Here is a 27,558-nt window from a genome sequence, read left to right as displayed (position 1 = left end):
TAATTGAGTGTGTATGTACATGTGTAGCAAGCTGACAGACAGCAGTGTTAGCGATCTGGAACAACTACACTGTACATGTACATGTATGTACTTACCCATGCTTTCCAAAGAGAGAAACAGTAGTGCCTCCAACTTTTAGGGCTTTTCTTGGCCCATACACATCCCAGATGGTGAAAACAAGCTGCAGAAGACATAAAAGGGATATTCTGGTATTTACCGGTAGCAGTCAGGGTTTCAATTTGAATATTCACAAATATAAGTATGTCATATCCACTTCTACCTGTACATGTACACTTGTCCTGACTGTGTGCCATTATGATAATTACAATAATGCACAATCGACACAAAGGCTCAATAAACTGATGCCAAATGATGAACAAATTAAAACAAGGAGAAAAATCTCTCACTTCCCAACCCACTTTTGAAAATTACATGCTGTGCATTTTTGTATCTTACGATACATGCACATGCAACTACATGAACATTCAACCTTGATATTCAACAGACGTTAAAATGTATATGTACCCTCTAACAAGAACTTGTCTGTGTGTTGATCTGTCAAGAGTTGCACAAAGAGACAACTCTGCTGCTTAGCAAAATCTAAGTGAAACTAAGTAAGATTTGAAGCTTTGCATGGTGGAAGCGACATGAGAAATGGGTTTGCGGATCCACCTTGGAATCAATCTCTTTTGGGCAAGGTGTGGTTCTTAAAAGAACCGGTGAGTGTTAACCACTACCAGCTGGGGACTCCGAAATCTGAGCCGTATGGTTTATATGCATGGCCAGGGTCTCCGAACTCGGACAAAGGAAACAGGGCCCTGTAACAAAAGACCATACTCCGAACAAAAGACCAGGCTGCTGGTCATTACCGACATTTTTCACTCTCAAAAGTGGTGATAATCCAGCCTTGTTTTGAAACCGTATACCAGGGTTTGGGGCATTGAGAGCGAGCGGATTACCACCGGGGACAAGAGCGCTCCACCACCGCAGCGATGAGCCACACAGCACCGCTGCACGCTAATCTGGCCCCTATTGAAAAGAAGTCAGCAGTGTACTACGCCAGGTTCGTGAACAAAAGACAGTTATACAACACCGCACAATCTGGGCTCTGTTTACAAGGCTGCTGGCCTAGCTGAAATACTCGGGCATCAATGAAGGCCACCTGTCAACTTAGAGTAGTGCCTAAAGATTACTTGGTGCGGCTATAAACGTTAAATGAAATGATGAATTTTTGAAGGATTTTGAAAACGGAAAAAATGATAGTCATGCCGGCCCAGCATCATCAACATTGAAAAATGCCCCGGCATGAAGTGGTTAACTCGAAATTTCAGCCAGTGTGCTTTGAGGACAACGGCCAGAGGATGCCGAAACGTTGAGTTAACACTCAACGGTTCTTTTAAGAACCACACCTTGCCCAAATGAGATTGATCCCATGGTGTACCCGCAAACCAATTTGTCTAAGTAAAACTACCATATTGCTTTGGCCAAGGTCCCAGTTCGCATTAAAATGCAGATCATGCATGTTGCATACATGAAGTCAAATCACTAAATATTGCATGTACATGTAGTGTTCACATTGCATCTGTAGCATCACAAAGCTACTGTATGCATCAAGTTGTTCTCAAGCTGACTCACCACAGCTGTTCGTGGTAGATCATTGAATTTCACTGGGAGTGTCAGCCATTCATTCCAGCTACAAAGAGAAATTTGAACATTTTGAAAATTTGAAAAGACAACTTCAAAACATCTAACATTCATTTCTGAAGGGCCATTTCTATAAAACAATATTCAAAAGTACTGTACAAATCAATACAATGTTTTAAAATATATTTATAAATATAATAAAATACATCCCTAAACCATTCATGTTTGACTACACTGCATTTCATTCATATTCAAAATGCATACAACTCACTGGATGGACGGTACATGTACACAGGTACAATGAGTACCGGTACTTCTTAATGTAACCTGCATAATTTATGCACTTTAAGACTGTGGATGTGTACTTGGGCATTTCAATCAGGGCTATTTCAATCAAAAACTTCAAATAAAAGATTGAGGTACTCCAGTACATGTACAGCTGTAGTTACAAATTTGTTTGTATACTACATGTACATGTACCTGTACTCTATACTCTCGCCATGACCATGGTACATGTACATGTACTCTTGCCATGACCGAGGTACATGTACCTGTACTCTATACTCTCGCCATGACCGAGGTACATGTACCTGTACTCTATACTCTCGCCATGACCGAGGTACATGTACCTGTACTCTATACTCTCGCCATGACCGAGGTACATGTAACCTGTACTCTATACTCTCGCCATGACCGAGGTACATGTACCTGTACTCTATACTCTTGCCATGACCGAGGTACATGTACATGTACTCTATACTCTTGCCATGACCGAGGTACATGTACCTGTACTCTATACTCTTGCCATGACCATGGTACATGTACCTGTACTCTATACTCTCGCCATGACCGAGGTACATGTACATGTACTCTATACTCTCGCCATGACCATGGTACATGTACCTGTACTCTATACTCTTGCCATGACCGAGGTACATGTACCTGTACTCTATACTCTTGCCATGACCGAGGTACATGTACATGTACTCTATACTCTTGCCATGACCGAGGTATATGTACATGTACTCTATACTCTTGCCATGACCATGGTACATGTACATGTACTCTATACTCTTGCCATGACCGAGGTACATGTACATGTACTCTATACTCTTGCCATGACCATGGTACATGTACCTGTACTCTATACTCTTGCCATGACCGAGGTACATGTACCTGTACTCTATACTCTTGCCATGACCGAGGTACATGTACCTGTACTCTATACTCTTGCCATGACCGAGGTACATGTACATGTACTCTATACTCTCGCCATGACCGAGGTACATGTACCTGTACTCTATACTCTCGCCATGACCGAGGTACATGTACATGTACATGTACTCTATACTCTCGCCATGACCGAGGTACATGTACCTGTACTCTAGACTCTCGCCATGACCGAGGTACATGTACATGTACTCTATACTCTTGCCATGACCGAGGTACATGTACCTGTACTCTATACTCTCGCCATGACCGAGGTACATGTACCTGTACTCTATACTCTCGCCATGACCGAGGTACATGTACCTGTACTCTATACTCTCGCCATGACCGACGTACATGTACATGTACTCTATACTCTCGCCATGACCGAGGTACATGTACATGTACCGCACCTGTACTCACAGGTTGCGGCTTTCATTCATGCGTTCATGAGTAACATGCTCTAACTACGTTTCTGCAGTGACAACTATTGTTGTTTATATTCCACGCGTTGTCATTTCTCGTCTGTTCTATTTCATCGAAATTTCATGTAAATACGTTGTAAATAGGTCGCCTCCTAGAAAAAATGAAAGAAATCAGGAATTTAATTTTGGAGCAGGACAGCACCAGCACCAAGAGGAACACTGAACATGGTGGTCGAACAGTTTGGGAACCACAATTCAAGACTTTACCACTGCAGTTGCAGAAATGGACAGTTTGTTCAAGGATTTCTTTGGAAACATGAACAAGAAAGATGGCAATTCTTACCACAGGAATGGTTTCTCAAGTATCCGTTATGGTATTGCAAGGTAGAAGTATATTAGGAAACACAAGAACATTGACATCACTTAAGATCTAAACTTCAGATCAGACAGTGCATGTAAAGCCCGGCAAGCTGAGATGAAGAAATCTGGGTTTGGAAAGGTGAATCGATTTCACCCTCCCCTGGAAGAACATGACATTCATAAAATGCACAGTAACTTTGATGTAACAAACAAGTGAGCTCACTGGTAAAAGGTACATGTACAGTGTACTATTCCATATTATTCTTTTCTTGTGCCGATGTGGAAGAGAAAATCTGACAGACATGACCGCAGATCACTTCATTGTGGACAAAACATCTTAAGGACAATGTGTGCGACAAGTTGTTGAAGAACATCACAAAATCCACACCTTCATGGATTACATGTACCAGGACTATGCAGCTACCGATGGCATCATGCTTGAGAGACCAGGTGAGTATGAACTATTTGGCCAATTACTGTACCATTTTGTAACTCTGAAACCTTATAAAATATGCTCGTCACAGTGCATGACAGTTCGGGAAGCCAAAGAAATAGTCCATAAACAATAGTTTCTAAGAGATGCCCTCAAATATGATTATGAAATTACAGCCAAACTATTCATTAATTTTCTGCTTATTTTTTGTTTTTAGACAGCCCACTCTGCCCTGTTGCAAGCTTCAAATTTTATGTGAGCAAACTTAATCCTTAGTGCAAATGGCTGTGGCAACTTCAGCACCCCAATGCAAAGGAAAATGACCAAATTTGGTAAGTAAATGCTCCACTGGGAAAGAACATCCTTGCTTCGCTGATGTACCCCATCTCATGAAAGTGACCTATCCAAAACATACACAAATCATTCCGTTCGTGCCACATCAGTGACGATGCTTGATGAAGTCAGTTTCAAGGACAGACACATCATGAAGGTAAGCGGCCACAAATTTGAGCAGACCATTAGGACATATGCCGGTCGTATAAGAGACTCAAAAAGGTGTGAGATGTCGTATGCATTAAGTCATGTAAATAAAGCTGCTCTTGGGACCAGTTGGGGGTACAGCTTCTTGCTCACACCTCATCTCAACCCCAAGATTGAAGCGGCTTTTGCAGAAACACACATAAATGTATGTGTACTCTCTCTTCTAGAATCCCAGTTGTTGACTACCAAGACCAACGTGCAACCTGGTAGGGTATTAAGCACCATGTAAGAATACACAGTTTTAACAGAAGAGAGTCAATGGAAAAAGGTCATTCTACTTCATGGAAGTACGCGTACAAGTCTGCATGTACCTTCACATACTGGGTACGACAGTAGTACATGTACCAATACATGTGCTTGTACTTTGATTTTAAAATGAAATCCCTTGGACATGTGGGACACCTCTGCGTCAGGCATCATCATGATGCCCTAATAAATATTGCCACATGTACCGCATACATGTATGTACATGTTAGAGTGAAATTAATTTTGTTACAGTAGTTATGTTTAATAGTAGTAGTCTTGAATATTGGATGATGAGTACAGTTCCACGTTCTACATGAACTGGTACGTGTAAATAATAAACACTGTATTTTGTCAACTGCAGTTGACTAACACATACATGTACAAGTGACTTTTTCACATTACATGTATTATCATTGGGATCAAAGGAGAAAGTTGGACCTTCAACTAATGTTTACAATCTTTGGGTGAGCAACATCAAACCCAGCAAGTTTGGCTTGTTGGTCCAGTAGCATCTTGACCCATAAGCCATACTTGCTGGGTTTGATGTTGCTTACCTAAGGATCCCAATCTACATGTACATGTACACGTACATGTGCATCTGGATGTACATGTACATGTGTGTGGTGTACGGGTAAATACATGTACATGTATACATGCATCGTACATGTAGCAACCATCATACTGGTACATACATGTAACATTTATTGGTACTTACTTCCACCTGGTGATAAAAGCTTTGTATGAAGTACTTGTAGGCAGAGTAAGGGGCTTTCCATCAGCAAACACCTGGCAAGTCACACACAGATCAGAGCACCTGTCCTCATATAGCCCAGAAAACCGCAGTTGGGGGTCGTCAATGAGAGACTTGTATGACAGTCTATCTCTCTTTCCTTCAAGCGTTCCACTGCTTAGCAAAATACATGTACATAAGACGAAAATTATGATTAACATGTACACGTAGGATACCAATGAGTGCATTTTATGTTATTTTATAGATATAAGAATTCATGCAGTTAACTTTGCTGAGTTTAATCATGCCAACACAGTGTGATGTGCCAGTGTTTTCAGGTTTTGGTCTTCCTGCACATACAGAGATACAAGTACATATGTACATGTAATGGCATATCCCACAGGGTACAAGTATGGTACATGTACATAACTTGATCGTTCCCATGACTGACATAGCTGAAAGTGCCATTTACAATGTACATGTAGAGGACACATTGTACAGCCACTACGGTACTACATTAAATCATACATGTACCTGTATGTACATGTACATTCGTACACCGGTACATGCATGTATGATACATGTACATGTACATTCGTATACCGGTACATGCATGTATGATACATGTACATGTACATTCGTATACCGGTACATGCATGTATGATACATGTACATGTACATTCGTATACCGGTACATGCATGTATGATAAATACACCTGTATGTGCTGTGGGGGACAGTGAAGCACTACAGCATTTGTATAATTTGCACTAGTCAGCCCGTTTCAGTGCTCATCAACTCATCGACCACTGCCTAGTGTAACGGTACACATAGTTTTGGCTTGATTTCCAGCAGATCCAGCAATCTGCATTTATTCTGCTCTGGAGGGCTACATTCATCACACATGTCTGCTGCAGCGTATAAGCAATCAACATAAAACAAGATTGTTTCTGTCCTTTGGGAAACCCCATCATCCGGTTGTTTCTTCCATGATAGCTCAATGGTTGAAAATAGTGATGGTATCTGCAGGTATTGATGTCTCACATCATAAAGCACATTCCACTCGAGCTGCTTCGACTACAGCTGCGGCTAGACTTGGGGTCTCTACAGCCCAGATTTTACTCCTGGCAGATTGGTTGTCAGTGAGAACCTTTGCCAAGTTCTACAAGCGAGATGTACCATCTTCAGAGGAATATGGAAGAGCAATCCTGTCTTCGGCATCACTGTGTGACAAAGTGAGTCTTGACAACGAGGACGAATACCGGTATAATTTCCAATTGTGTAAGGGTCTTACCTGCCATATATGAGGCCGAGGAGAGACTCACCTCCCGCCCTCGGTGCCTTACTTTTCTACAGCATCCCGCCCATACTGTCCTCAGACAGGACAAATACATACATCAATCTACAAAGAGACATGCTTCAGTGGTTCGAGGGGGGCTTGGCATTTGCATTTTTACAAATGAAGGAATCAACCATTTCTTCAAAGGGTGGTGCAAACCCTACCACTAGGGACAACAATACATGGTGAGTCTCTCCTCCTTGGCCTAATATAATTCCAATTACATGGCAGGTAATACCCTTACATAATTGGAAATCTTACTGCATGATTTTTCAGTAATTTTGACATCAGCTAATTTCCTTTTCTAATTCATGGCTGTGAAAGGTTGAAAAGAGAAGTCAAGTTAGAAATTTCATGCAGGATTAACCAATCACGCAGAGCAATCAGGCGATCATGCAGATTGGCTGATCAAGCCCATCAAAGATATAATCCAAATAACGACAAGAATATAATATCAAACCAGTGCTCTGAAATATGTGATTGCCGAGCTTTCGGTAACTGAGTGCCTTCTTCAGGGCAAGTTACTCAGTTACCGAATGCTCGGCAATCACATATTTCAGAGCACTGATTTGATATTATATTCTTGTCGTTATTCTGATCACGGTGCTACGCAGCCCTTACATATTTCAAAGATATTATTCAACCTGGTCTAGGCCAGGGTAAAGAACATACACATAAGGCATACCAAGGGTTCATCCCATGCCACTTGGGCAAACCTACTGGATTACTACATGTACCATATATCCTGGAAGAGTCTATCATTTTCCATTTCCAAAAACAGGCATTTTTCGTTTCGTGAAATCTGCCGTTTTATACCTTAGTAAGCATAAAAATGAGAGCAAGTTACTATAAACTATATGTACATGTACAATGTATGTACCGCTTGGCATGGAAACCTTTGGCCCAACTTTATTCCCCCTCCCTCCCCCCAAAAAGAAAAACCAAATAATCTGTTTGGAAATTGTTAATACACTGCAATGTTTCCAACTTTTTATACATACTTTTCTGTTGCGAAAATTAACGGGTTGCCCTTTGCTTTTCATCAAAGACTTCAAAGGGCCTATTCACCTGCTTGTACATACATTGTACACTGGTACATGTATGGTACACCAAGCTCACTAGGATTCATTTGAAGGACCTTGGAGTAGAAGTAAACAAAAGACCTTTTAAATCCATGTACATGTAGAGTATGTACATAGCCTGTTGCCGTGGAAACAGCTCATTTTGTATTTTAGACATTTTAGGCTGACTCACATGTGCCCAGTAGGGCTCTGAAAACTGGTTTTTAGCTTGTTTAAAAGTCCATTTAACTAAATACAAAAATAATTTATAAAGCCACAAAAAGTTTACGTGTTTATCCCTTTAAGTACAAGTACAAGTACAAGTACATGTACCGGTAAACTGTAGCACCCTTACCTCTACTTGAGAGAGAAAAACATTATCACTAGTGTATACTAAGTTTTACAGTATTGCATTGAGGTACCGTACATGTACACGTATGTATGGTTTAGAACTTGCAAAATTCACATTTTTGCCATACATGTATTTTTGCTCCTCAACCAGACTAAGATTTGTCCAGTACGAATTGCTGGAAAGATTTACCGGTACTTCAATACCCCCTCCAGAATTGGTCAGGAACACCAAATAAGTTATTTTAAAAATAACTATTCAGGAAAAACAGGTGAAAAATTGGGCATAAATACACATGCATGTACTACCCTTGAACACCTTGAACATCTAAAACAGAAAACTGTTGCATGAAGATTTCCCGAGATGACGCTTGTGCTACATGTACATGTAAGCATTCATTTAATTCTGAACACATATGGATAGTTATTTTTGAAGATTTTTTGCGGTCCCAAACCAATTTGGGTTGGGTAATATAGTAAAATCAGATACTGCACATGTGTCTGGCTAAATATTGCTTTGCTAAATTCACTGGCAAGGCTAAATATCAACTGCCAATAAATAAATTAATATCCCAAAGGACTTTAGGAATCTTAGGGGTGTAAATATTAATGCAAGCAGAGAAACTCCTTCCAATGGAAGAAACAAAACTTTCTTAATCCTAACAGTCCTCAGTCCTTCACCTGTTGGAGGACTGAGGACTGTTAGGGTTAATGCACTGTAGGGAATAATTCCATACTCATTGACCACTTCTTTTACATTTTTAGAGCCCGGACAATTCAAACAAAAAGGGGTGTCAATATTTTTGAGGGGTTAGAGCTGTGAAAGGGGCTTTGCACAGTTATTTTAAACCATACACGACCCAGACAGCAATGAAAACTGTCAATCTATTCTCAATCACATCAATTAAAACAATTTAGTAAGTCTTCAGAACTTACATTTATGTACAGTACTCCAAAGATCGTACAGCACCGAAGGCGCAAGATGGATAACTCTGCCCAAAAGGTGTAAATCCCACGGGCGCCATTTGAGCAAGTGATACATCTGTGCAGTTCACAGTAATACACAGGCGCAGGTGCACCAGGTGAACATGCCTGCCACGGCGCCTGCGCTTTAATGTGCACTGCGCAGGCGTATCGCTTGCTCAAATGGCAACCATGAGATTACAACGTTTACGTGTATTCACGGTGAAGTTCTCCACGCCATACGATCTTTGCTATACTCAGAGTCCTCATGGGTTTTCAGTTTGGCCACAGAGACGTTTTACAATGGACACATTAGCAAAAGCACATCATTATTGTTCTCCATAAACAATGGCACCCTCTACTGACAGTAATTGAGATTTCTGGAAGGAACACGTACCCTGTGGCTACCACAGTTTTAAAGAGACGATCACCTCAGTTTGGAACGGACAACTGAGATTATGATGCATTTGTATTTCATCATAACGTTACGGGAAAGGAAGGGTAAAAATTACCAAAAAATTATGTGACTTCATTTCAATTCTTACTTGTAATATTCTTGAACTTTAGTGCAAATTTCAATGTTGTTTTTTTTCTCTTTATTTGTGAGGTAGTATGTCAATAAAGCGAGCTCCTCACTTGGTCTGGGTCCCTTTTTTGCCAAGCGTTTTTTTAAAAAAACATATGAAGCAATCTGGAGTATTGAACAACTTGCCTCTTCCTACTGACCTCTCTTTTCCCTTTAATCACGTTTTTCAATTCTTCCTAAAGAATCCATATTCGTTGGGAGACTGTTTCCTCGGTGCATCTTGACCCTGCAAAGTTAGGGTCTGGGATTATTTTTCAGGTGATCTCAATGTAATTGGCCTCTTTTGTTCAAACCATTTCCTTTTCAATTATTTTGCAATTATGTTTCTGTCCATGGAGGCACATGGAGCTCTACATGTACCTCCATGTTCCGTCATAATTGTTATAGTTCTGCACAGCGAAAAACTTTAGTTTTTCAGATTTATTTCTTTCTCGAAAGTTTTCATCGACATTTCTATGGAAATGTGTTGAAATATGTCACAATTAAAGAGCTGAGTTCCAAATTAAATTTGGCCAATCACAAGGCACAATGAAAAACACTGCTATTCCAGGTGGGAACAGGTCAACTCGTACCTTGGACAACTCGTACCATCAACTCAACGTACATGTAACTGTACCAACTCAAACCTTTGCCAAGCCGCATTTTGGGCAACTCGTACCTTCACGTATGAGTCAATTTGTACCTTCAAAGAAATCAGAGCTTGCTCAGAGCATATTATTCTAATTAGCTTGAAAAATAATTTGATTTCTTAGTCATGTGTCCATCACCTAATTTGCTGTTTTGGCTACATTGCCTTCCCTACACACCGGTGGGGTGACATCAATGCGAAAATCACATTAACGTGAGAAGCGTTTACATCATGCGCGGTCAGGCAACTGACGCTAGTCGACGTGGCCAGCCGTTGTTGCATGCATTTCAGAATCTTCACCGTGCAGTCCACCATTATGTTGAAGTGATGTCAGGTTTTCATTTACTTCAAAGTTTATGACATAATGTCAGTTGTAACTTGTCCACAAAAAAAAAAGTTTAATAAGGAAGGCAACCACCTCCCCCCCCCAAAAAAAATTAAAAAACAAGACCTGAGACATTTCCAAAAGAAATCAAGACAACAAGTTTTATTAAGTACATGTTCATCCCCTCCCCCAGTTTAGTAAAGCCCCCTAAGGAAAGTTAATAAAGAAGTCAAGCTGGTAAACGGGCAGGTTTTTTGACATCTGTCACGTTTACCAGCTTGACTTGTGTACAAATCATGCTGGCGCTTGAGATCTCTCCAGGAGATTTATGAAGATTTTTCCTTGATATGTTTGTCAAATCTGATCTTAAACATGCTGAAAAGGCAGAGGAAGAAAGTTACAACTGAACTGATAACATGAAGGTACGAGTGGTCTTAACTCAAGTTACGAGTTGCCCAACATGCCCAAGGTACGTCCAAGCAAGGTATGAGTTGCCCATGCCATGGTACGAGTCATCCAAGGCACGAGTCATCCAAGGTGCAAGTCGCCCAAGGTGCGAGTTGACTCGAAAGCTTCCAGGCCATGACACAACACTAAGTTTACAATAAGCACAACTCTAAGCAGTTAGAAATGTCATCCTTTGGCTTGTTTACATGACAAGTGGTGCAAAAAAAATCAGACTCTCTACCAGCTCTAGTGTTGGGATGACCATGGAGGAATCCTCCACGGGATGACTGACATAAGGCCCTACCCTGAAAAAAAGAGTTGTCCGGGCCCCGTAGGCTTAATCTTCATGATCTTGTGATCAACTTACACTTTGATTTGCACACTGGCATTCAGGTCACAACTGTACACATAGTAGAATCTATCAAACTCATCTGCCATGTCGATTTTAGCCGAGCATAAATTTCTTCAATCTTGCAAGCAACCGACGGATTACACTCTGCCGACACTCGCTCATAATGGACTCACCGAGCCGGGGTGAGTGGACTCGACCACTGACCTTTATTATATACTGGATTCAACGCGACAAGTGTAGTCCCTTGTTATCCTATTTCTAGACCCAGACTGGGGGCCAGTCTACTGGACTCTCTCCGTGTTTGTACGTGTACGGAGGGAGTCCAGTAGACTGGCCCCAAGTCTGGGGCTATCCCATTTCGTGCACAATAATGTGGGCTCTGTGGTTATGGCGCCCTCTAGCATGCTGGCCGGAACATTATGCCAGACCGTACGTTTAATAAGGCCGTGTCCGAAACGGGCTTCCAGAGCTACGGCTAGGTCTATTTCTACGCATCCATACGCATTTGTAATGGAGTGAAGACCTAGACCTAGCTCTAGACAATAGATTCGGATGCAGCCTCAGTTTGATTCTTTTGAACGTTCAGATCACTGCGTCATCTTTCCCTTGTCGTAGTCACGGGATCAGGCACATCCTATTTGGCTCTTATTGTCATGTGTACTAGTGCCTTTTCATAAAACCTTGCGACTCATACCACTATAAATAGCGTCGTTCGACAAAATGTCTCGAGAAGATCGGTCAAACTCGTTTCGTACTGAAGCCTTATTTGAGAAATTAAAAGATTATTTTGACAAAACCTTAAACCTCCCCCCCGCCCACCCCAAGTCGACCTAGATTCTCGATCGTCAATATTTTGCGTTTAATCGTTATTGTGGTTTTTGTTATATTAATTCTAATTCTTTCGTTTTGTTTAATTTGGATTCGCATATTTATTCTGCTTTTAATTTTAGCTTTTATTTTGGGTTTAAATTTTCTTTTCTGGGGGCCTTCTTTTTGTTTGTTTTCTTTTTGTTATTTTTTGCTCAGACTTGTCAAATGCTGACACTTGCTACAGCTGCGGGTTGCCAGGCCATTGGGCCAAGCAGTACCCCCTTGCGTTCAGCACAGGGCCATTCTCTTCCCGTGTCAGACCGAGAGCGAGAGCAGCTCTTGGAATCGGATACAACAGTTTCCCTGCTAGAAACATCCCTTGGCAAGCCCCCATCATCCAACGATCTCAGATCGCTGCATACCCATCCTCACTGCACCCTGACTTCAATGGCGGCGCCGCACAGTTCAATTCAATTCAGTTCAAGAAAACGTTTATTCCATACTCTTTAAAAACATTACATTTAATTAAGAGACGTTGGTACGTAGAAATTGACAAAATAAATAAGCTTAAGAAAATACATCAGAAATTTAAGAAACTTAGTACATTGAAATTAGCAATGAGGATGAGAATAACTTTTATAGATATTTAGATACTTATAGATACAAGCAGAGGCTTGTATAAACCGCCCTTAAAACAGAAGACATGACAAGGACAACACGAACAATTATGAGACAGCAAACAAAAACAAAACAAACTATCGAAAAGAAGATACGACGTACAAAACATAAAGACAAAACAAAAACTGACGACAAAAATTATCAGTACAAACTTGTATGATGACGACTAAAAGGTTATAAGATAAGAGGAGATATTAACAGTAAATACAGTAACCCCTTCCCCCCAAGTGCGTCAAATACCGGGCCTAGATCATCAACCGCCGCAGGGGCATTCCAATCTTCTGCCTGATGTTCGCATTAAGAATCTGGAAGACAAGTTTAGTGATGTGTTAGGGGTACGGTGAAATTACAGTTCACATACATGTGTTTTAGATTCAGATCAGATTGCTGTCAAAGGCAGATTAGCCAACCATTCTGAATTCTGGTCATTTATTTGGAGCCTCTGTCATGGTCAAATCGGTTATAAACGAAGGGTATAGGATCCCTTTCATTGATGACCCATCCCATACGTTTCTTGAACGTGGATCTGCTAGAATGGAATATGATTTTGCAACTAAATCTGTCCTTGAATTGCAGTCTTCTAACAGAATTACCGTGATGTGATGCATCACATATCATTAGTCTTCTATCAGTAGCTCAGCAAGCCTCCGGCAAAAAGAGACTAATTTTGGATTTGAGTAGACTTAACAACTTTCCCCAGAAAACACACTTCAAGCTCGATGATTGGAAAATAGGATTGCAGGACATTTCGAAAGACGCCTTCATTTTCACTTTTGATTTGAAACCAGGCTACCATCATGTAGATATATAGCACAGAAACTGATTTTTCATTCGCAAAACAAGTATCCAAACATGTTACGATTGACCTTTTAAGAGCTGGATTCATATACAATGTAGAAAAGAGCAAATGGGATCCTCCCACTATTGTTGAATGGTCATGACATGGAACACTAAGGATGATACGCTGAAGGTGCTGCCTAGGAGAACAGAATCAGAACAGTATCAGAGATCCAAGAAGCGCGTTCTACAACAATCCGCAAACTGCATTCTGTTGTTAGTCACATTATTTCCTTAAGTCCAGTGTGTGGAAACTTAACTCGGTTGTGGACTAGGAATTGTCAGATAAAGATTGCACTTGCTTCAGATGAAGATGATGTTATATGCTTAGATTTGGCTCGCAGTAACGGGATAAAATTTTGGAAAGATAATGTTGTCACTCTAAACGTCAGGAATTTATTCACCTTAAATATTATAAGCAAAATTATATGGTGTGACGCTGCACACCATTATATGGTGATGATACTGCACATAAACTGTGGTCAGATGCCGAGTCTAGAAAAAAGCTCGTCTTGGCGAGAACTGAACACCATATTATTTGCCATCACCTCTTTCTTGCCAATCATTCAAAATTCCCAACTTAATATTTTTACTGATAGTCTGCAGCTAGAATTATTGAAGCGGGCAGCATGAAAGCGGACTTACAGGATCTTTCTTTAGGTATTTTCCAGACCTGTTTAAAGAATGAGATTAGCTTAGAAGTTCAGTGGATCCCTAGATACGGAAACGAGCAAGCGGATTTGGTCAGCAGACTCATAGATACAGATGAGTGAATGATCTCTAATCGTTTGTTTCAGATTCAGACCAATGGGGTCCTTTTACGATAGATTGTTTTGCGTGTGGAAACAACACTAAACTTCCAAGATTTTATTCGAGATTCTGGAATCCTGGCACTGACGGAGTAGACGCTTTTGCACAAAATTGGTCAGGAGCAAATTGCTTCTTAGTTCCCCCTGTAGTTCTCATTCCCTCCGTTCTCAAACATATACACGCATGCAAAGGCAAGGGAACTCTCGTATTTCCATGGTGGCCCTCTTCAGTATTTTGGCCTTTACTCTGGTCTAGTTGCATGGGTCACAGGGTTCTTATCATTCGAAGGACAGGGTTTATTAGAGCAAGGCAGGAATAAGAATTCCCTTCTAGGTTCCTCTGAATTTTCTGGAGTTATATGAGCAATTAAGTTAGATTTTACCCAATGTAGTTAACCGTGTTTTCTTTTTCTGTGGCATGACAGATTATTTATAATCAACCATTTTGGAAAGAATTCCCCTTCACTTTGCAAGGCGTCAAGAGGCAAATTTTTCAACGCACAATATTTGCGAAGGCCGACGGAACAATTACTTCTTACCTTTATAAATGTAGAAAATTTTTCATTTGGTTGAGAAAATTTAAAATTAAAATTATTCTTCCTGTCCACGATGAAATCATTGCAGCATACATAGTTGATAAAAGGTCAGAATATAACTTAGATAGTTCTTTTATTTCTACAGCCGCCTCTCTCAGATGGCTACACTCACTCGTCAACTCCAACCCCAACCCCATGGATGCTCCCATTTTACAACAAATCGGTATAAGTGGTAGGAAGAATCTTTATAAGCCGCCCGAACAGAAGCTCCCATTGTCATTAAATCAAGTTAAGGCTATCATAAACAAACTTGGTGGTGAAAATAACAAACTGATAGAACTAAGGACCGCTACTTATGTCTCTCTTAAATACGCACTGATGTTCAGCGCAGCTAAAAGCCATTCATTTAACTTTGTTACCGCTTGATAAAGGATTAAGTATATTTATTCCCCGACCCGAAACTGACGTATTTAGGGAAGGAAGTACTGCTTATCTAGTTCACTCGCATGATAAATATTCCCCGTTTTCTTTGTTATCAAGATACATGTATGAATGTGGAGTTAATACTGGCCAAGATGCGTACATTTTCACCCCTCTTTCTTACCTATCAAGTATTTTCTTATAAACCTTTACCATATAAAGCTCTCGACTATTCCAGATGTAGTGAATTATTTCTAGATGCCTTAAATTAAAGGAAATAGGGGTTCAAGAACCCAAAGCCCATGGCCTCCATAGCCTCAGATCTGGAGGAGCATCGCACCTTGCAAGTAAAGGAATTTCGAAAGACTGTATTATGCAACATGGTCGATGGAAAACTAGTGTAGCAAAAAAACAGATAGGCCCATGTTCATAGAGATTTGGCACAGAGATTGGACATTTCCTCCACGATCTTGTCAAACTAATACGAGTTACACATCTCTCTTTTAAATGATTACACCCCTGTTTAAAGATTAATTTGTATGAAGTACGAAATTATAATACTATCCTGTCAGATACGTACTCTCAGTAAGAATAAATAAACAAATAAACAAAAATAAATACATTAATTTTAGTAACGATGAATTTCTAAGTGGTATACTTTTACACTAACCATGTTTATATTTCAATTAATCGTTGGATTTATGTTGTTGGGTTTTTTTGGCATCCTAAGGATTTAGACGGTCGGGTGACAAAGATTTATTTTCATTTGAAGAGATTTTCTTTTTATGTGATTTGATTTGTTTTCGTTAAGTTCGATTTTTCTCTTTTTTTCTCTTCTTATGTAATTTTTTTCTAACAATATTGAAATGAAGGTGGATATCGGGAGATACCCAAAGGGCCTAGAGGGCTGGGATGAAAGTGGTTTGATTTTCTTTTGTTTTCGCTAAGTTTGATTTCTTTTTTATGTAAATGTTTGTAAAATTTTGAAATGGAGTTGGATACCGGGGAGATACCCGAAGGGCCTAGAGGACCGAGACGAAAGTGGTTTGATTTTGATTGGACTTATTTTATGTTTAAACAAAACTTTGGAAGACCTTGGACACACCCGGGAGATACCCGAATGGCCTAGAGGCTGAAACGACAGTGAATCTGAATTTTCAATTTCGGAATGTATAAACTTCAGTTGGAATTATTTTAAGGAACAACGGCTTTAGACGGAAAATAGAGTTGAAATGCACTCAGCCGCTCTGTGACGGCCCCCTCCCATGAACGCTTCAATAAAATTCTGAGATGCAAATTCGTACTCTTCGTTTTTGCCTTCTGTGATCTCTGAGTCCATTAGAAATAAACTGTTTGTCAAGCGTATGAGCGCTGCAGCGAAGTAGCATAAAAATGTAGTTTTGTACGCGTGAGGCAAGTATGCAGCATCAGCAAGCCATTCCGGAGGGGATCTGGCCATGTGACGAAAATGTAGCTCTTCTCATGGACCTCCCTGATCTTATCTTGTAGGCCTTACAAATGCATAATAGGTGTGCATTATTTTAAAAGCAGTTACGGTTCACTCAGATTTTAAATGCTGTTGTCCCTGGTTTCCGAACTTCTGAAGGTCATGGACCAGAGTAGTGAAGTTCATGATCAAGTAAATGTGGCACTGACAACCACTTCCCATAAAGACCCATCGAACTGAAAGGACATGGCAAAACCACAGGCACTGAGGTAGCATTCATTGAGAGTGGTTTAATTCGCAGCTTTATGGCAAGAATAACTCGCCCGATTCAATCGACTGAACTTTGGTAATCATACCAAACTAAACACAAGAGGTTGGTGTTATCCGCCCTGAACTGAAGTGCACCCCCAATCGGCAAAAAGAAAGATAGGTGCACGCCGGTTCTTGCACGCGTTCTGCGTGTTCGCAAAGACCATACATGACGCATACTTAGCGTGCTCATTTCATTTACTTCATTTCTCGGGTAGAACGAGTTAAGAAACAAATACAAACACAATAAGACGAGAAAATAATAATTCCAAAGAATATTCCAATCAGCCCCCGAAGGATTGCCCAAAAGAAATAATTTCTGTTAAAGGGGCTCGATCTCCAAACTAATCATTGAAATAAATACAAAACGTATACTACACTTATGATAAATAATCATTCTCTGATAAAAGGAATTAAGAATAAAGAATAAAATACGCCTCATTGTGCCTATGGGTGCTTTTACAATAAGACAGACCATAACCAGGAGGGATCACAGAAATATTTCTATAAATCCCGAATTTGGGACTGATAGTTTCCAGTTCGGGGTATTTCTTTTACAAAAAGCCCCAAATTGCGGGCCTATTTTGGATAAACGACTGGGCATCGATCCTTGATACTCCACGCCCACCAAGTATAGACATCATTTTTTAGACTTCAGCATTATGCCCACCATACCCTCCTGAATAAAGTGGCCAGTCAGAATAACATGGACAAACCTGGTCTTGGCTTAAGTTAAGTCCTTCCTAACAAACAGGAAGCAGCGGGTAATGTACAGAGGTCATTTTTTGGACTGGGCACCTGTAACATCTGGAGTGCCCCAGGGGAGTGTACTTGGCCCGCTCCTCTTCAACAAAATGTAACGAATCTGGCCCGCGCTACCGGGTGCCAACCTTTCAGGGGAATTCTTACTAGGACAAAACAAGACGGTCGTTAAATCTTGACTTGAGACTGAAAGGGTTCCTCTCAACCCTGAAATGACACTATCCGTGTGATTTAGTGCCACAATCTTTCAGAAGTCTTGAACGTCAGTGAAACAGCCCTCTATTATTTTTACGGAATAGTTAAAAGTAGAGTTGCATCAGTCCTTTCCAGTGTGTCGTGAGCATCGACTTCTCTTACATTACAATACGACGGTAGCACATATTTAATTCACGGTGTGGTGAGGATGGCCATTTGGCAGTATATTACAATAACAACGTAAGGTTGACACGTTTCATTTGAGAACGTAATGCTCCGCCCTGGTGTGTGTGAATACACGGCCGCTCCCACCCCGGGACAAGCAGCCAAATTAAGGTGCCGTCAGGTTGCTGTTCCGGTTACGTGTTCACACCTAGCCTGATTGTAGATTATGTGAACCGTGATCCAGATTCCCCTCATAATGACCACTGATCAGTGTAGAGATCAGTGATAATGATCCTTGCTCTTGATCTTGCTTCCACGGCATTCACCCAGGAACTCCTCAAAAGCTAACTAGTTGTTGTTTTGTTTTAATGGCGCTTTCAGCATTTCAGGCTTTTTGTGCCAATAACTGTACTTTTAATAATACACTTTATTATCCAGCATCACATTACGAAGTTAGGAAGAAGGTTCAGTTTTAGAGGCAGGAGGAAACCAGAGTACCCGGAGAAAACCTGCGAGAGGATGGACTGGAAACCAAATGCACTTCAAAGCCTGGGCCAAGCCGGGACTCGAACCCGGCCTCATTGGTGCAAAGCGAGGAAAGAACCGCTACACTAATCCGCTCCCCCCCCCGGGCTAGCTAGCCTAAACCAACTGCACTTACAATCTCAGTGCGTACGTTCGAGAAACTACCTATTTACTCACTTTAAGTTCAACGACATCTACAACATGTTTTCAAGATGTATTTTTGCGTTGGGGAGATGTTAATTATATATAACAGGTTTTGCCCGTATCCAACCGGCGTACATTAATAAGCACTGTATGCTCAGTGCTTGTCCGAGAGCTTGCGAAAAAACCTCACAAGCTTACTCGGGTGGGACTCGAACCCACGACCTCCTGCTTACTAGTGCAGATGTCTTCAGTAGCCTGTAACAACTCATCAATACGCATGACTATAATGCCTTAGTAGGCCTACAGTACAGCATGTACGATCACCGTCGACTGCAACAAGTGGTAAATTCATCGTAATAAAGAGTGTTCTACATGAAGAAATCGTGGAAGACCAGAACCTAGATATGTGATTACTTTAGTATAAGTCTCCAGATAAACTTAAGCATCCATGACATTCAACTAAGGTTGGTTTATCTCAACACCGTTCCCTTCAAAGTCTGTAAATATTTAAACATCCTGGCGATTTTCGCCACACTATTTTTAAATGACATTACCAATAATCTGACCACAAACCCTTTGCTGACGACACCTTGATCTACCAGCCCATCCGGTCACCTACTGATGAACACGCCCTTCAGGCAGACTTAGATGAAATCGCCACATGGTGTGACATGAACGTTATGAAGCTAAATTCTCGAAAGACCACAGTCATGCACGTGTCTCGTTCAAGGAAAACCTCTCTCCCTGAATACATTCGTCATGGCTCTCGCCTTAGGCCTACTATATACCACAACCACCTACATGTATCTTAGAGTAATAATCAATGACACCTTAAACTGGAACTATTACGTAGATACAGTCATCTCAAAAGCAAATAGGACTTTGGGCTTCATTTGGCGGATCGCAGGCCTGTACGTCGACCTCAGCCCTGGCATCTCCTACAAGACACTTGTTCTGCCGGTCCTAGAATACGTCCTTCCCGCATGGTCCCCATACACATCAATACAACAGCAATCACCAAACTGTATTTGTCCTTCAGAAAAACAAGAAAGCGTATTCAATTTTTGGAATCGGTTTCTATATTTTGGATAGATTTTCTTCGTTTTGATCCATATTTGCAACGAAACCGGCCCCGAGGTGATATTAAAGGGTGCATTCCACCAAATCATTTTATTTCTGCGTGCGAGCTCATTAATATTTTGTGATCCCACGGGATTTTTACAATAAGACAGACCATAAATATGCGGTTAGTAGAAAAAAACACGCCCTCTTTTGCTCCGCTCGGAGCGGCATACCACTTAGCTTAAATACCAGACCCAATGATTCTGACTACCAGCTGACGAATCAAGTGTCCGGTTTCCTCCAATGTTACGTGACCAGGCCCCAGTTTTCTGAAAATAGCCGAAATATTCCAAAGTCGTCCCGTCTACATTCTGCATGTTCGGATGGTACCGTTGATGTTCGGTTATTCTTGGTCGGGTAGGTGGGCGTGTTGAACGTAAACCGTCAACAATCATCATGCATTGACATATAACAACAAAGTTACAAACAATTTACTTGTTTGCATGCGGAAAAAAATGTTGCCTTACAAGAATTGATCAACTAAAAGAATTTCGAAAATGCTTATGTATGATTTTGAATTTTCTGAGATTTTTTCAAGTGCGCCTCGTTAGGGGAACACTCAGCTAAATTTGAAACCAGCACCTAAAAGAATGAAATCGAAAACATCCGGGCTTTCAACTTTTGACCTCTGACTCCTGGCATATTTATTTATATCTGTGGGCTATGCCCGACCCAAGCAAGGCCAAGGGTCATCGGGGTACAGGCCACTAATTCAAGCCCCATTGAAAACAGTGTAAAATCAGCACAGTTCAGGGCCTAATAACATGCATTTCAACATCCCTGAGATTTCAGAAACACAAATGAATTTATTGTCTAGTCCCTAGTCTTTCAATTTCTATTCAATTATTTGTGGGTTAACCAATTACAGTTTTAATTATTCCCACAAAACAAAATCACCCCCCCCCCCGAAAAGTGATTTTTCTGAAGTCCGATTGCAGCCATTTTTCAGGAGGGGAAACCCTCAAATTTCTCGGGCACTAACGACCATTTTTCAACCGTATTTTTCAGCCATTCTGCTGTCATATGAAAGCATAAAGGCCTAGGGAGTTGATCCTGGCAAGAATTTACACAATCTCACCATTTTGGGGGCAAAACAATCTCCTTTTATGGGGCACTTTTAATGCCAATGAGCTGGCCGGGAATTCTCACTTGAATCAGTGGTCTGCACCCGTCGAGAATCTTTGGGCAGGGAACCAGACTATCTACCGCTCCGAGCTTAACAAAAGAGGGCGTTTTTGTAAATGAAATTGACGGTCCTTTCACAAGCTGTAGCTCACCACTAGACGCGCAAGTATATGTGCGTTTGACGCGGAGCACGCTGAGTACGCACAACAAATTTATTCCGGAATGTATAGTCGTTGCGTTCCAGGTGGCTGTTCTCGCTCGCATGTTCATGAACAGCTCGATTTGTTACTCGTGGGTTGGCCGCTCGAACGCCGGGAATAAACAACCGGTTATTGATGGTAGTTAGTGGCAAGCAACATGGCGGTGGTCATGTACGTTATTCGAGGGTTAATGTTGGATGGGCAGAATTCTTTTCTATTTAAACAGGAACATTCATTGCTGTGTTATGGAAAATAATAATGCTAATTAGGCAAAACTTCCCATTGCCTGTGGCTTTGGAAGCCATCTCTCTGCTTTTTGGAGCTGTCCAAAAATCCAAATCACGATTTTCTCGTGTTCTCCTGACAAGGAGGTGGTGTGTGATCCTGTTCCGGGAACAGTGTTCTTGAGTCGTGTTCCCGCCGTTCGAGCCCGAGAGCAAGAAACCCGTGTCCGGACTCACAGGCCATTCGAACTCGAACACGCGCATGCAAGAACCCGGTTCTGTTGTAACCAAAGATTGTATAGCGCCGCGCGTGGTAGCTATCTGTCTCTTTCGCCGATTGGGGTGCACTTCAGGTCAGAGCGGATAGGTTCCTTTAAAAAAATTAAATTAATCGAAATTCACATATGCAAATTCTTTGGAAATTATCCCAGTTGCGCTTAGTTAGTTTTGGTTAAAGAAGCCCTTGACTTTTAAGATTATTACGCTTTCCCTTATATAGTTTTCAAAATGGTTGTGCCTGTTCAGACGACGAAGTGCACCATTACGCAGTATTACTAGTGGTACATGTACATGTGTACACCCTACCGACTACACATGTACTGTACATCCTCGCCAGAGCGCCATCAGCTAGGGCCGTTTTCCAATACTCAACATCGTCTCCGTCGCAGGCTTCGTGTAGGAAATCAAATCCCCGATTGTGGGCCTGAAGCGTTTAACTTAAATTGAAGTACTGTAATATTTGGCTCTTTTGCATCTTACTTGATGTTTGTGGCACCATCAGACTTACTATTGCGCTTACAAAAGTCAGGAAGTAAAAAAAACAGTTGAAGCCAAAGACGGAGCCCAAGTCGAGTATTGAAAAACAGCCTAGGGCTCAGAACATCTGCAGAGGTGCGACATTTTGGAAAGGGGCCTCAAGTACGCAAGAATGTCAAAGACGGGTCGGCAGTTAAGGTTAATTAAGTCTGGTAATTAATGGGACTATGTCTTCAACAACTCTGAATAGGCTATACGTGGGCCGGGCGCCACTCCCCCACTCAATGGCAGGCCACAGTGATAGGCATCAAGACCACACAAACATGCCTTTTACAATGGAACACCATATTTTACACAGCACTGGGAAAGCTGGACGTACATGTACATGTACTTTCAGGCCTACGTTACCATTCAATATCAAATATGCTGCGAACATTCGAAGGCCATGACTTTCGGCAAGACATTAATCGAACTATGACAGGAACTGTTAAGCGATGCTGGCAGTCATGGTGCAAAGGGATTCTCACCGCACAAATTAAGAGAGGTTCTGCAAAAACAACCTTTCGTTTATGGATATAGGAGCATTCCAGGACAGTTTAATGAAATTTGGTATGATTGGTGTATGGATAGGATGTGCTTTCAAGGTGCCAACAGGACGCCTTCAGTTATTTAATAGTGTGAAGATTGTGCATAGCTGTGTAGAAAGGGGCTTCTTTCTGCATCCAATAGTTGTTCAATACACCATTAGTTTTTATGGGATACGGCCAGCTATCAGCTGCACGTGGGATTGCCACCAAGAAAAATACCAGTGATCCAACTGTCCAAACCCTGCACCCGGAAAAGATCGGCAGCATCACATCGAGATTCGATTGGACGCCTGTGAATGCAGCTTGGCCCACGTCACATCTCGACGGCGCGGCGCGGCTGGCTCACTGGCCAGGCCCGCCTGCTAGCTAGACGCGAGGAAGGCGATCGGTGGCCTCGACTTGGAGCATTATAATAATAATAGGCCGCATCAGAAATCGCCTTTACTGGCTACGACGGCTGCTCTTTACCGAGAGCGATTCAAGGTAGAATTTAAGCCGTAGCCACAAAAATGATTTGGACAAGGCCTTTATTTGCATTTGGTTGTGAGCCGTGCGTTTGAGGCCACAGAGCTCAGGGAGCCTGGAGAGTAAGCTTACAGAGAGCCGTGCACGTACTGTATGCATGTGGGATGATCCATGAACGGTCGTCTAGCGAGCTTAGCTTCGGAACTAGCAGCATGCAGCAGCGCAGCTTACAGCTCTTTGTCTGTTGGTTGGGGCGTGCTATGCATGCTGCGCTTGCGGTCCACCTAGTAAGAAGTCACAAGCTTTCCACCAATTTTACATCTTGATGGTAAGTGTTTCATTTGGTCTTGTTAATATCACCACGAAGGGAAACAATCAACGGCAATGTTGATGTATTTTGCAGGGAGGGTTAGCAAGGTCTTCGAGTGTTTTGCCTTTGCGGATGAACGGTCCAAGTTGGCTTAGTTTGATTCTGAAGCAGACTCAATGACTCGCTGCAGTAGTACATTGTGCATACGATTCACCACTGCATGACGACGTACGTACATGTACGTACGCCAACTTAGAGGTCCAACTGGCACCTCATGTACATGTACGCTTAGATCTAGGCTATGTCTTTGTGTTTCGGTACGGTCTGTGCCATGTTCACCGCATTCATGTCGCCGTACCATGTGTCCGCGTTATTCGTGCTGCAGGTTTAACCGCTCCGCGTCTTGGGGTTATCAGCTACAGTATACTGCCTTCGTAAGCCAAGACCCCTGCCAGTCTGCGGTTCTACAAGATCTTGATCTGTACATGTAGGCCTGTATGTGTTCATGTAGGATTGCACTGCACTGTGATTGTGAATAAGTTCGAGGCCAAGACCTAGATACATTTTTATCAGAGAAAGGTCTGCCTTACTGTAACTAAGTACGTACATACAGGAATTATAAATTTGGGGACCCTGTTCCTGTAATAGAAGGGAGAGTTACATTTTAACTTTTGAATTGACCTTGGTAGATGACTGACATCATGCTCAATAATTGTAGGGTTAATGTCAAAAAAGGGTAGGGTTTTGACTTGTGAGGGAAATTTTGAGGGGAAACTGTTTTAACACGACACATGGTGAATTCAAATTTGCATGGTTTATCAGTAGAAAAAGTCACATTTTCTCACAATTTGAAATTTCCAAAAGATATGGTCAGTGCAATAAAGAGAGTGTTGCCTTTCTTTTAGGGGGGACTTACCAGTTTTGCAAGAGTAAAATGTCAAAAAACTGGTTGTCCCGAAGTATACAATCCCTGCAGCGCTGTACAGTGCGACAGTGTACAGTGTCAGATTTTGAATATGTACATGTACACTGTAACCTGGGTATTTTGCAAATGTGTGTGTGATATGTGCAAGAATAAACCTGGTGGCTAACTTTTTTTCTATTAGCCAGTGGCTGTTCATTTTAGTATTCTTCATACAGCACTGCATACATGTACACGTGTACATTGTACATTATACAAAGGAGTCGCTACATGTTGTCTACCTAGGCCTATACGAGGGTTGTACTAATCAGCGTGAACACACAGTCAACACGCGTCAACACATTGATAGTAACGTCAACACACTGTGAACACCTACAAAATGCATTGAAAACAGTCATATCGAACTGTAATGTATACTCTTAGGAATAATTTATATTTAATCGAGTTTACATTTTACTACATTTCAAGTGAAAAAATTGTCTCTGAGCAGCGCCGCTGTTTGCCGCCATCTTGCCTTCTTACGGCGTTTGGACCGTACCATGGTTTACTGTATAAAGGTGACCCCCTGTAGCGTAATGGTATGGTCAGTCTGACCGAGAGGTAACATGGCTTCTGTCTTTCATGGCTGTGCGGAGGGTGTTATTTTCGTAAAATAAAATGGCTTTTTCCCCCAAATATCGCCCACTGTTGTTAGCCAAATTGTATTTTAGGCATTATATTGCTATCGAATTGCATTTCTGTTTACTTATAACGTGATTTGGGTGTGTTGACAGTGTGGTGACGTTACTATCTTGTGTTGACGCGTGTTGACGTTGTGTTGACATTAATTAGTACGACTGCCATACGAAAGTCATGGTAGTCTGGTACTGCATATACTGGGTCATGCCTTGTCAAATTCAACATGCTGTTGGACCTGACTGGCACAGATTGAAACCGAATGCGGTGTGCTTATTGGATTCCATGAGAAACCCGAGAACCCAAATTTCATGTCATTTGGCCACCTAGCTTTTGAGATACGAGTTAACAAACTTATGTCCAATGTAGCTTGATCTGTTTTGTTTGGACAGCCATATCTCCTGAAGTAAAGCACCCACAGAGATATCATTTACATCATTTAAGCTCTTTGAATAGCTTCACACGTACTACATGTACATGTACCACAAAAATTATACAAATATATAACCTATATAACCACTGTACTTTGTGTAGGGGAGATGGTAGTCTTGCCCCAAGACTGGTTTTACCATTTTGGCCGGTGCACTGTGCAGGCGACATGTGCTGACAAGCTCAGCCGAATAGCACTACCAGTAGAGGGCGCTATATTTACAAGAGACAACCTGCTAGAAAACCAGTCTTGTAGAATCTGGCAGGCTTACGTGAAAAATTCCGAGCATGTGTACGTCACGCTCTCAAGTTCATGAATAATAATACCAGTACGCACTGCTGAAGACTGCGCGCCATGCAGACTGCAGTGCGCATGAGCAATTATTCGTAGCAGTTTTAGTGCATGAGGTATGCTCAGAATTTTTAAGTAAGCCTGCCAGATTCTACAAGACTGGTTTTCTGACGGGTTGTCTCTTATGAATATAGCGCCCTCTTCTGGTAGTAGTATTTGGCTGTGCTCGCCAGCACATGTTGCCTGCACGTACGGTGCACTGGCCGAAACAGTAAAACCAGTCTTGGGGCTAGACTAGGGAGATGGGAGAATGGCAAAACTGGTAATTAAAATTAACATCTCCCCTATGCAAAGTACATGTACATCTTGAAAATAATATGCAGTACCCACTGCTACAGGTTCATCTGTATTGGACCGGCAAGCTGACCCCATAAGCTTGGTGGTCAAGTAGTCAAGACATATGCACTAGTAAGCAGGAGGTTGTGGGTTTGAGTCCCACCTGAGTAAGTTCATGAATTTTTTCGCAAGCTGAACAATATATATTGTGAACAATACTTTTGCTTGTATGGGGTTGGCTAAATCGTTGTAGGCGGAGTCTCGCAATATTCGTGTACGTGTAAGGTCACAATACTGGCCAACTTTCATGATGCAAAAAATGAACTTTAATTTATCAGATGATGTAACCATTTTCAAGCTATGTTTGCTTGAGATTATAGTTGTACATGTATTTGAGAGATAAATAAAGATAAATAATTCAGTGTAAATGCGAGTCTATAATTTTTATTCACGTTGAAGAGCAAATTTTAGTTCAAAATGGCGCCCAAAAATGGGACATTGCTTGAACAAAATTTAATGAACTCAACTACTTTACTTATAGCTCACGTATTTTATCACAATGGTCATATTTTTTGAGTTAAGCAATGAAGTAATATTTTGGCCCTTTACAAAAAAAAAAATAAATAAATCCACGCTCCAAAATGGCAGCTGAACCTGCGTTAACGTTCGTTTCACATCGTGTCCACCACACCATACCATGACGAAAAGGGCCAGAATCATCATTTACAAGCCTCACCCTTACCTGTAAAAGCCATTTTTATTCGAAATGAGCTTAATAAACATCGTGTAAAATGTGTGCTAGACCATAATTACCCTCGAGGATGAGAAAACATCAGCATATCGA

The 27,558-nt window shown here is 41.4% G+C and overlaps 2 protein-coding genes and 1 pseudogene across 3 annotated transcripts in view; 2 read left to right on the top strand and 1 right to left on the bottom strand.

Annotated features, from left to right (window-relative positions):
• The window catches only part of pik3c3 (phosphatidylinositol 3-kinase catalytic subunit type 3), a 48,785-nt gene extending 36,900 nt beyond the window's left edge, over window positions 1–11,885 (bottom strand). The window contains exons 1-4 of one of the 2 annotated variants that reach the window (XM_022250488.2): window positions 11,650–11,884; window positions 5,573–5,761; window positions 1,636–1,693; window positions 96–181 (exon numbers count right to left, since the gene is read on the bottom strand). In XM_022250488.2, the coding sequence (XP_022106180.1) occupies window positions 96–181; window positions 1,636–1,693; window positions 5,573–5,761; window positions 11,650–11,720 (404 nt within the window). In that variant the 5' untranslated portion in view covers window positions 11,721–11,884. Of the gene's footprint in view, window positions 1–95; window positions 182–1,635; window positions 1,694–5,572; window positions 5,762–11,649 lie in introns of both variants that reach the window. The other variant, XM_022250489.2, reaches the window with a different exon arrangement.
• Window positions 11,886–12,525: 640 nt separating this feature from the next.
• Window positions 12,526–16,547, top strand: LOC147799138 (uncharacterized; annotated as a pseudogene).
• A 7,105-nt stretch (window positions 16,548–23,652) lies between these two features.
• LOC110987628 (uncharacterized) overlaps window positions 23,653–27,558 on the top strand; it is a 28,272-nt gene continuing 24,366 nt past the window's right edge. The window contains exon 1 of the mRNA XM_087136786.1: window positions 23,653–24,078. The gene's annotated coding sequence lies outside the window, so the exon portion shown is untranslated. The remainder of the gene's footprint in view (window positions 24,079–27,558) is intronic.

Source organism: Acanthaster planci, linkage group LG05 (genome assembly GCF_054643075.1).
Source record: "Acanthaster planci isolate LZ-2023a linkage group LG05, COTS_SCS, whole genome shotgun sequence".
Lineage (NCBI taxonomy): Eukaryota > Metazoa > Echinodermata > Asteroidea > Valvatida > Acanthasteridae > Acanthaster > Acanthaster planci.
The sequence above is the reverse complement of the archived record's forward strand: the minus strand, read 5'-3'. Positions and strand labels throughout refer to the sequence as shown.